Genomic DNA, 11,560 nt, shown 5'->3' on the forward strand with positions numbered 1-11,560 from the left:
AGAAAAGAAAGAGAGAGAGAAAATCGACTCTAATCCTTCCAAGAGATTCCGGAGACGAAATTTGAGTTGCGTGTGTGTGTGTGTGTGTGCGTGTGTGTGTGTGTGTGTGTCATGACTTCCGGTAGGAGGAGGAGGAAGTAGTTTAGTGGTGTGATAAGCCTTCTTGCCCTGCCTCTGTTGCTGTTCTTTGATAATTTTTTTCTCCTTTGATGGCGCGAGGGACATCTTCGACCATGACTTGCACTATATGTCACATCTTTGACTTTCTTGCCCTCCCACAAGATTAGTGTTTATTTATTTTCTGTTTTTGTGCGTGTGTGTTTATTCATTAATTTTATATTCCTTTTTGTAAATCAGCATTACGGTTTATTGTTACATAATTCGGTGACATCAGCAGTTTTGAGTTCAGGTTTAAAATACTCCAAACCGTTGACTTCTTATCACATTGTCAATATTGTTTTTGTTTTCTTATTCATTTTTCACTCTCGTTCGTCTCTTGCAAAGGATAAATAATGAATAATTAGCTTTTTGTTTAGTCTTGTGAGATGCTATTATACATTTTATTACCAAGCGTGTATTGATAACGTCATGCCATTCATCCTTGAGTACGGTGTCTTAAGTCCTTGAGTACAACGAATTATTAACCCCAGTGAGTACTGTGAATTAAAACATCGTACTCAAGGGTTTAAAACCGTACTCAAGGGTTAAGCCATCGTCCTCGGTATTTAAAATCTTACATGCCTTGTTTAAATAGATCTTACACACCTGACTGGTACACACAGCTGACTGCAACTCACAGCTGATTGGGATAAACAAACTACTGATAGAATTGGTGGGTCGTTTATAATGTGGTTTATTATCGTTACGTAAACAAACTGCATCTTAGGTTAGGTTTGGTTAGGTTAGGTTAGGTTAGGTGTTTGTCCTATAGTTGTCCACAAGATGGGTACTTATATAAACTTGAAATTTATATATATATATATATATATATATATATATATATATATATATATATATATATATATATAAATTATATAAGAACTGTTACTATTGACCGTGTGTGTGTGTGTGTGTGTGAATACTGATAGCCGTACATACACGTACAGCTTCATATGAACTAACATTAATGTATATCCTTGGATGTGCACCAAAATATATATACTGTGTGTACATTCTTAAGTATACTGTTTACATGTGTGTTTATACTCATGTAAGTACTGGTATACATACATCCATGTGTGTACTTGTGTAAGCACAGGTATATGTACTGATGTAAGTATAGGTGTATACGTACATGTGTATGTATAACAAGGGGTCGGTGACCACCTCGCCGGACTGTCATTGTTGTAACAATGACAGAGTTTCTTTGTTCCCCTCACGTTCATTTGTTTATTATCCCTCCCTCTCTGTGTATGTCTCCCTCTCTGTCTGTCGGTCTTTCTGGTGTGTCTGTCTGTCTTGTCTTGTCTTGTCTATGTATCTATTCTGTGGCTGACACGGGAGGTATGTATCTCTCTCTCTCTCTCTCTCTCTCTCTCTCTCTCTCTCTCTCTCTCTCAGTTAATGGTCATCCAGTCTCTCTCTTCTCTTCTGTTGACCTAAACTTTCTCTCTCTTCCTCCTCTCATCCATCTTCCCTTTTTTCTTCTCTTTGTTATCCAAGTTTCTTCTTAGTTACGACTTTTACTTGTCTCTCAGCTCCCCCAGGTGTGGACATATGTAAACAGGTGTGGAAACAGGTGTAATTAGGTCTAAGCAGGTGTAGACAGGTGTAAACTGGTGTAATTAGGTATAAACAGGTGTAGATAAAGTTTTAGTAGGTGTAGACAGGTGTAAGGTGTAAACAGGTAACAGTAACACCTGACGCTGTGTACACCTGAGGCTTGAGTGTCGCTGGTGTTGTCTATGGGTTTATTGCCTTGGTGATCCTTACTCCTACCTGGTGATCCTTACTCCTACCTGGTGATCCTTACTCCTACCTGGTGATCCTTACTCCTACCTGGTGATCCTTACTCCTACCTGGTGACCCTTACTCCAACCTGGTGATCCTTACTCCTACCTGGTGATCACACGTCCTTTAGTTCCTCCACCCAGGTGATCCACAGCCCCGGGTACCTGAACACCAAGCCTCCATCAGTACCTTAATGAGTCAGGTAGTCACTGTGTAACCTGTAGTAGGCATCAATTACCTGGTGGGTGGACATTAACACCTGTACCTTGCTCCACACAGGTGATCCACTGCTCCGGGTACCTGAAGATCAAGCACTACACACTAGACATGGCGCCCTACGACAGCTGCTACCAGAACGTGGGTCTCGTAGCTGTAGGTCACTCTCTCCCGCCTTCCGCCATCACTGAGATCAAGATGCACTCCAATATGTTCATGTTCAGAGCTTCCCTTGACCTGAAGCTGATCTTCCTTGACGCCCGGTGAGTGATACTACCATCTGTTGGGCGGATGTTACAGTAAAGATGGTGTTATTATATGTAGTTACTCTTCTTGTTATGATTGGTGAGTGCTGCTGCCATCTGTTGGGCGGATGTTACAGTAAAGATGGTGTTATTATATGTAGTTACTCTTCTTGTTATGATTGGTGAGTGCTGCTGCCATCTGTTGGGCGGATGTTACAGTGAAGATGGTGTTATTATATGTAGTTACTCTTCTTGTTATGATTGGTGAGTGCTGCTGCCATCTGTTGGGCGGATGTTACAGTAAAGATGGTGTTATTATATGTAGTTACGCTTCTTGTTATGATTGGTGAGTGCTGCTGCCATCTGTTGGGCGGATGTTACAGTAAAGATGGTGTTATTATATGTAGTTACGCTTCTTGTTATGATTGGTGAGTGCTGCTGCCATCTGTTGGGCGGATGTGCAATAGATGGTGTTGTATATGGTTACTTTCTGACATGATTGGTGAGTGCTGCTGCCATCTGTTGGGCGGATATTACAGTAGATGGTGTTATTATGTGGTTACGCTAACTGACTATGATTGGTGAGTGCTGCTGCCATCTGTTGGGCAGATGTTACAGTAAAGATGGTGTTATTATATGTAGTTACTCTTCTTGTTATGATTGGTGAGTGCTGCTGCCATCTGTTGGGCGGATGTTACAGTAAAGATGGTGTTATTATATGTAGTTACTCTTCTTGTTATGATTGGTGAGTGCTGCTGCCATCTGTTGGGCGGATGTTACAGTAAAGATGGTGTTATTATATGTAGTTACTCTTCTTGTTATGATTGGTGAGTGCTGCTGCCATCTGTTGGGCGGATGTTACAGTAAAGATGGTGTTATTATATGTAGTTACTCTTCTTGTTATGATTGGTGAGTGCTGCTGCCATCTGTTGGGCGGATGTTACAGTAAAGATGGTGTTGCTACTGTACCCTCTCTCTCTCACTCTCTCAATGACTGATTCCCTCTCTCCCTGACAGTGTGGGCGTGCTGACAGGGTTTGAACCACAGGACCTGATAGAGAAGACCTTGTACCAGTACATTCACGGCTGCGACATGATCCACATGCGCTTCTCTCACCACATGTGTAAGTGTTCATCATTTTGTTCATATTTGTTCATTTTGATTCATTAATGTTCATAGTTTATTCATTGTATTAATGTTCATAGTTTGTTCATTGTGATATATTCTGTTCATAGTTTGTTCATTATTTTATTCAATTATTCACTCAATGGTAACTTAATATATTTTTCTGTTTATATTTGTTATTTATGTTCTTTCTGTTCATATTTTGTTCACCTCCACCTCTTCCTTATACACACACACACACACACTCTCTCTCTCTCTCTCTCTCTCTCTCTCTCTCTCTCTCTCTCTCTCTCTCTCTCTCTCTCTCTCTCTCTCTCTCTCTCTCTCTCTCTCTCTCTCACCTCACCCCACACCCTCACCTTTCACCTCTCGTCCTCACAGTGCTAATGAAGGGGCAGGTGACGACGAAGTACTACAGGTTCCTGACGCGGGACGGTGGATGGGTGTGGATACAAACCTACGCTACTATCGTTCACAACTCACGTTCCTCCAGACCTCACTGTATCGTGGCTGTCAACTATGTCATCAGGTGTGTAGAGTGCGTTGGTAGGTGTGTGAGAGTGGGACTATGTGATCAGGTGTGTAGAGAGAGGGAGAGAGAGAAAGGGGAGAGGGGGGGGCGTGTGAGTGAAAGAGAGAGAGAGAGAGAGAGAGCAGCAATCGTATTTTAAGGTCCATCCTCTGTGCAACAAGGTGGAAAAGAGTGAGCGAGTGAATGAATGAATGAGTGTGAGAGTGAGCGAGCGAGCGAGTGATCCGGTGTGAGAGCGAGCGAGTGATCCAGTGTGAGAGCGAGTATTCCAGTGTGAGAGTGAATGAGTGAGTGATCCAGAGTGAGAGTGAGTGAGTGAGTGAGCGAGCGAGCGAGCGAGCGAGCGAGCGAGCGAGCGATCCAGTGTGAGAGCGAGTGAGCGAGCGAGCGAGTGATCCAGTGTGAGAGTGAGTGATCCAGTGTGAGAGCGAGTGAGCGAGTGAGTGATCCAGTGTGAGAGCGAGTGATCCAGTGCGACAGCGAGTGATCCAGTGTGAGAGCGAGTGATCCAGTGTGAGAGCGAGTGATCCAGTGTGAGAGCGAGTGATCCAGTGTGAGAGCGAGTGATCCAGTGTGAGAGCGAGTGAATGAATGAGTGAATATTGAGTTATCAGATAAAATTAACAATAATTAGTTTAAAAATTATATTAACACTTCATATAACCCCCAGGCTGTTCATCTTTATTCATAACATAAAGAACATTTAGTGTGTTCTTCTACTAGGTGCTGTTGTAGATGTTGTTAATAAGTAGTTGTGTAGGAGGAACAGCAATAGGTTATGGGAAGTAGTTGTAGTTTGTTAAGGTTCACATTGTTGGGTTGAGGTAGTGGGTAATTGGGTACAGTAGTTTGGTTGTTAGTCTCACACACACTTATGTAGTTTGAAGGTAGTTTGGATTTTTGTCTTTCTATATCACTTATTTTTTTATGGTATATTTGTCTCACATTGTCAATTTCTTATGATGTAGGTGTAGGTACAGTATAGGGTATAAGGTACACTACAGTATAAGGTACACTATAAGGTATAAGGTATAACTAATGTATTGTGGTGTACAGCGAGGTAGAGGCGCGGGAAGGGCGGCTATCGTGGGAGCAGGTTGGTGGGGGTCGGGGGGAGGAGGCGGGCAGCTGGGGGGAGGCTGGGGTGAAGGGCATGACCGGGGGGCGCCTCAAGTGCCGCACCTCGCCCTACCCCTCCCCTGCCCCCAGCGAGGCCCTACACGAAGTCCTGGAGGGTCCTGGGGGCGCCTCCCTCCACTACCCTGCTGCTCTGGCCCCTCCAGCTTTAGCAGCGCCCCCCACCCCCTACCCGGACCCCCGCCTCGCCTGCTACCCTCCCTCCTACGATGTGTACGACGACCGCTACGTCAGGAGCGACGCACAGCAGTACGCGGGGTGCAGCGCTCCTCTGGACCCCACGTCCCTGGCTGGCCCTGCCGCCGCCGCCGCCGCAGCTGTGGCCGCGTGTCACTACAGCAGCGTGAAGGGCGCGGGCGTGGGGTACGAAGAGCGCCCCTGGAGCCAGGGGTCAGGTAGCTCCTCCGCCTCCGAGGACCCCCGCCACGACTACCCCGCCAACAACAACAACAACACGACCACTACCACCCTTACCACGCCCATGTACCCCCTGCACGACTACTACACCCACGCCCACGACAAGTACTACACCACAGACAAACTGCAGTACGCCGCCGCGTCATCCACCCCAGACAAGACGCCGTACACAGAAAAGTTGCAATATTCGGATAAGGTTCAGTACGCGACGGGTGTTGGAGGTGGTGGCGGCGGCGGTAGTGGAGGCGGCGGCGGCGGCAGCTGCGTGAGGGGAGTATACAGCTACGTGGACGCCGCCCTCAGCACGCCCACGGAGGCGGCTATGACCAGCAAGACCCACGTGCTGCCTCAGCCCGGCTACACCTCCGTCATCGTGGACGCACAACAGTACTACGCCCAGAACGAGTTCGTCCACTAGTACACCCACCCACCCCGCCTCCCTAGCTCTGTCTTGCCCCCAACACGTCAGGTAAGGAGCCACCATGTACCACACGTCACCAACCCTCATGAAACCTCACTGATCAAGAGGGTTCACAAAACAAACAAACAGACGCGCTGCCACACTATACCACTGTCTAGAACCAGGACGGAACTTGTTGACATTGTTGCTCGTGCAGGACACCAGCCAAGACCTCCACAGTGCACGGCTCTGTCCTCACCTCCCGGACCTCGCCACTCAAGGAACTCCAACTCTCGTGCTTCAGTAACAAAGAACTCTATAGGCCGGACTCACGATCTGGACTCTGTACCATAAATATTAACCAAACGAACCTTCGTCTGGCGTAGTGTCCAAAAACAGGATGGAGGGGAATGCCAGGCGCTGCTTATTACTCGATTCGACACTTATCTTTTACGGTGCAAGTTGGTTGATCCAGTTAGTGTGACGTAATGATGACTTGAACGCTCATTGGCTCTCACATGATAAAGTTTTGAATGCTGATTGGTGTATCGGCTTCTGTATATAGCCCACCAGGCTCCTATTGGCTGCTTCTGTTGTAGTGAGTCGGTGTGTTTATGGAACATTCTCGGAGTTTTGTTTCCCTGATTGTCATTGTTGTTATTTTATTCGTCAACAACTTAGGTGTTTGGGCACTTCAGCCAAGTTACTAAAAAAATATTTAACCTAATAGTTACTTTAACCACTTCAGCTAAGTTATTTAAAGCACTTCAGCTAAGTTACTTGAGGTACTTCATCTAAAAGTTACTTAAAACAATTCAACCAAGTTATTTAAGTACTTCATATAAAGGTTACATAAAGCAATTCATCCCAAAGTTACTTAAAACAATTCAACCAAGTTACTAAAACACTTAATCTAAAAGTTAATTGCAGCTTTTGAACTAAAAATCACTTAAAACACTTCAGCTAAAAAGTTACTTAAAATATTTCACCTAAGTATAACCTAAAACACTTGAAAACTAATTTACTCCATACATAAAAAATCCAACAATTTAAAGTCATCGTTTTTCAACCTGTCATCCGTTTTGTATATCTTACGAGTACTGGGACACTTCGGTCTTCTCAATAATCATACAACATATTCTTCACAATGAGTCAAAACAGAGTATCTTTTATATCTTAAGTTTATATCTTTAAATTAATTTGTTTTATATTATCTCCCCCTAAACCAGTGGTATTATCTAGTCACTTGAATATTAAGTTTGCATAGTTGTGTTCGGGTGATCAGTTTAGGCGTAAAAAAAAAAAAAAACCACCAAAGCTGAATCTTGTATAATTTAACAAAAGTAAGTTAGATTATATTATTAAGATATTACATACATTCTGGTACAACATTGCGTTAGAACCATTGCGCTGTTTTGTAATTAATCGGACAGCCAATCAGCTTTCAAGACCATAGTTAAATTATTATTATTATTATTATTATCGTGAAATAATAATACAGTATTGTCTAATGATGCTGAAAATCTCCCAAGTGACGTCATCTACAGTATCGACCAATCAGATTCTAGCTAAGTCATGTTTGGTTACCAGTAAGTGACGTCATGGGGCTAACCCAGCAATCGTAATTAATCGAGACAAAAAACTAGTCATCAGTACTGCCATTGGTTGTGAATGGATAATGTTACGTCATAGGCTTCTACCAATGAGAATTACTGTAACATCTTGATGACTATGAGAGGCGGGTGAGAGGAGACCACCAATCACAACCGAGTATTTTTATACACACTGATTACACACCTATCCCAGGATCCCGCCCATCAACTTGTTTTAATATAATAATAACAACGATAATAATAGCAATGGACTTTTATTATGGACAATTTTATTTATGTGGAGGCCAAGAATTAGTTTATAACGATTATGATATGGTTTTCTGTAGACAAATAAACAATTTATGTAAAAAGTGATCATCTTGTAGCGGAGGAACAACGCGATGTAAAGTTTATACCAAGAACTACAGTATATATACTACTGTGTATTGAAGAACATTAATACACTTCTAATAACTTCTTTGGCAAAGTTTGTCTTGAAAGTTGTCGTACATAAAGAGCAAATATCGTGCACCAGGCAACACGTGTCAACAGGAACTATCGTACAATGGCAACAAGTATCGTTCATCAGGAAACACATGTCAACAGGAACTATCGTACAAGTATCGTGCATCAGTCAACACATGTCAACAGTAACTCGTACAACAGCAACAAGTATCGTGCATCAGGCAACACGTGTCAACAATAACTATCGTGTCAATGGCAAGTATCGTGCATTTGGCAACACAAGTCAACAGGAACTCTCGTACTCCGGCAACAAGAGCAGCTCGTACATCAGGCAACATTCCCGCTCTATTAAGCTTCGTGACCACTAAATGCTTTTCTATAGTTTTGTATCTGGATATAATGAATGTTTGATAGACTAATGAAATCCTGCATCGGGCATTATATTTTGTCACCAATTTGTTCTTATTATCACCAAGGACTAGAACAAGGCGTAATACTCTCAGTGTTACCAAGTGAATCACATAACTTGTAAATATCAATAGCCAAGGCGGAATTATTATCATTATTTTTTTGTAATGTTATTTCAAGTAATGAGTGATAAATTGTTTGTGCGTGCGTGTGTGTGTGCGTGTGTAATTTCAGTCAGTCAACTTTTTATGTCTTGTACAGTATCAAAATGTTGTAAATATTGTATTATATGAATGTCATATTAATAAAATTACTCTTTTTGAAAAAAAAACCGAAATATATTTTCTCTTGTTTTCCTCCATCGATTGGTGACGTCACAGTTTATGTTTATGAGTCGCCCTATCAGAAGGCCACAATGTAAGTGACGTCATAGGATTTGATATCACTCGCGCCCAATCCACCTGTATCTTTCTTTTCTCTGTAGAGGTGACCAATCAAACATCGTCTTTAACCAGTGACGTCGTTTATTTCTCAAGCCAATCAGAAAACGTCTCTTGAATTATGACGTTACGCATACATTGTGATTGTCATTTAACTAAAGGGTTATACTGATTTTGTTTTCCAATAAAATTCTGTGATATATGAAAATTGGGACCTTGACGCAGTATGTACAAAATATTTGATAAGTATTCGGTGCATAGTTAATTAGTAGTTAATTTGAGTAGTTTAATCACCACAAATAATTTACCCTTAAACACCTCTATTCCATCAGACGTTTTATTACGTGACATCCGATTGGCTATGACGTCACAACATGCTAACCTAACGTAAAGACTAACAAATCTTAACTCTAGCCTAACTAACCTAAATATTAACCATCCTAACCTAACCTAACACTTTGGGGGGATGAGGTTAGGTTAGGCTTACATTTTGGTGGTTAATAATCAGGTGAAATAAACTAGGGTGGCGATTCTTCAGGTGATGCAAATATTTACGTGGAAAGTTGACATGGAAAATTATCTCACTTATACAAAGGAATTAAATTACTAATCAATTACCCTAAGTGAAAATTAAGTTACTTCAATAAGGTAAATGTTATTGTATGATTATATATATAGTTAATTATTTAAATATGAATTAATTATTTAACCCAGGATTACACATCTAATTGTTAAATAATAAACTTACATTTAATTGGGTCAAAATTTTCGTATTTAAACATTTACCAAGAATAACTTAGAGAGAATTATTTAAAACATTTATTAATTTAGATAAATGAAGGAAAAACATTGAGGATTTAGGTAAGATTTAAGGGGTAGTGTTTTAGGTAAGATTTAAGGGGTAGTGTTTTAGGTAAGATTTATGGGGTAGTGTTTTAGGTAAGATTTAAGGGGTAGTGTTTTAGGTAAGATTTAAGGGGTAGTGTTTTAGGTAAGATTTAAGGGGGTAGTGTTTTAGGTAAGATTAAGGGGTAGTGTTTTAGGTAAGATTTAAGGGGTAGTGTTTTAGGTAAGATTTAAGGGGGTAGTGTTTTAGGTAAGATTAAGGAGGTAGTGTTTTAGGTAAGATTTAAGGGGGTAGTGTTTTAGGTAAGATTAAGGAGGTAGTGTTTTAGGTAAGATTTAAGGAGGAAGGGTACTGAACGTAAGGATAGAGAATCGAAGACAAACATGAATCTATTTTTTTCACCATCATGTCGCTTTTGTTTTCCCCGATGACGTCAGCCCAAAGGAAGTCGCTGATTGGTAGATACTCGTAAATTCAACAATAGAGTTCACCCTCCTCTCTTTATCTCTCTCTATCTCTCTCCATTCAATAGTCTCAAGAGATTTAATTGTTCTAGAGAGTCATCGGGTGGGTGAAGGGTCTCTATACGTGGTTAAAAAGACTCCCTTGAGCCTAATAATGGCGCGGTAAATGAACAAGAGATGGTGATTTTTTTTATATTAATTTCACCTTTTATTATTATTATTATTATTATTATTATTATTATTATTATTATTATTATTATTATTATTATTATTGTTATTATTATTATTATCGTTATTATTATTATCATTATTATTATTATTATTGTAGTAGTAATATTGACAGTTTCTGGATAGTATTAGTTGTAGTGGTAATAGTAGTAGTAGTAGTAGTAGTAGTAATGGCATAAATAGTTGTAGTAATATTGGGAGTGGAAGTAGTATAGTAGTTGTAATGATAATGTTGGTAGTAGTAGTGTCATTAATAGTAGTAATAGTAGTAAAAGTAGATAGTAAATTTTACACTATATACAGACAGCCAGGCAGGCAGGCAGATAGTTTCATTACAACTAACCTACACTTTCACATTGCCTTAGTATGTACTGTACGTAAACAAGACAGACATACACACAACAGAAACAGGTATAGATGTGTTCACCCCTTGAGTACGATGACCTAAAACCCTTGAGTACGATGATTTAACCCTTTGAGTACAATGAAATAACCCTTTGAGTACAGTAGCAACCCTTTGATTATGATAGTTGAACCCCTTGAGTACGATGACTTAAAACCCAAGAGTACGATGATTTAAAACCCTTGAGTACGATGATTTAAAACCTTTGAGTACGATGACAACCCTTTGAGTACGATGACTTCCCTTTGAGGACAATGAAATAACCCTAAGTACAATGAAATAACCCTTTGAATATAGTAGCAACCCTTAGATTAATGATTCAACCCTTGAGAGTACAATGAAATAACCCTTTGAGTACAGTAGCAACCCTTTGATTATGATGGTTGAACCCCTTGAGTACGATGACTTAAAACCCAAGAGTACGATGATTTAAAACCCTTGAGTACGATGATTTAAAACCTTTGAGTACGATGACTTAACCCTTTTGAGTACGATGACTTCCCTTTGAGGACAATGAAATAACCCTTTGAATATAGTAGCAACCCTTAGATTATTATGATTCAACCCCTTGAGTACGAAGACTTAAAACCCTTGAGTACGATGATTTAACCTTTGATGGTACGATGACTTAACCTTTTATATGATGATTTAACCCTTTGAGTGTGATGATTCTTCCTTCTGAGTACGGTG

At 40.8% G+C, this 11,560-nt stretch overlaps 1 protein-coding gene across 1 annotated transcript in view; it reads left to right on the forward strand.

Moving 5' to 3' along the window:
• LOC121875071 (single-minded homolog 2-like) overlaps nucleotides 1–8,795 on the forward strand; it is a 74,321-nt gene extending 65,526 nt beyond the window's left edge. The window contains exons 8-11 of the mRNA XM_042379418.1: nucleotides 2,230–2,429; nucleotides 3,429–3,535; nucleotides 3,919–4,066; nucleotides 5,126–8,795. Of these exons, the coding sequence (XP_042235352.1) occupies nucleotides 2,230–2,429; nucleotides 3,429–3,535; nucleotides 3,919–4,066; nucleotides 5,126–6,041 (1,371 nt within the window). The 3' untranslated portion in view covers nucleotides 6,042–8,795. The remainder of the gene's footprint in view (nucleotides 1–2,229; nucleotides 2,430–3,428; nucleotides 3,536–3,918; nucleotides 4,067–5,125) is intronic.
• The last annotated feature ends 2,765 nt before the right edge of the window (nucleotides 8,796–11,560 follow it).

This window comes from Homarus americanus, unplaced genomic scaffold (assembly GCF_018991925.1).
Source record: "Homarus americanus isolate GMGI-L3 unplaced genomic scaffold, GMGI_Hamer_2.0 scaffold36970, whole genome shotgun sequence".
In the NCBI taxonomy this organism is placed as follows: domain Eukaryota; kingdom Metazoa; phylum Arthropoda; class Malacostraca; order Decapoda; family Nephropidae; genus Homarus; species Homarus americanus.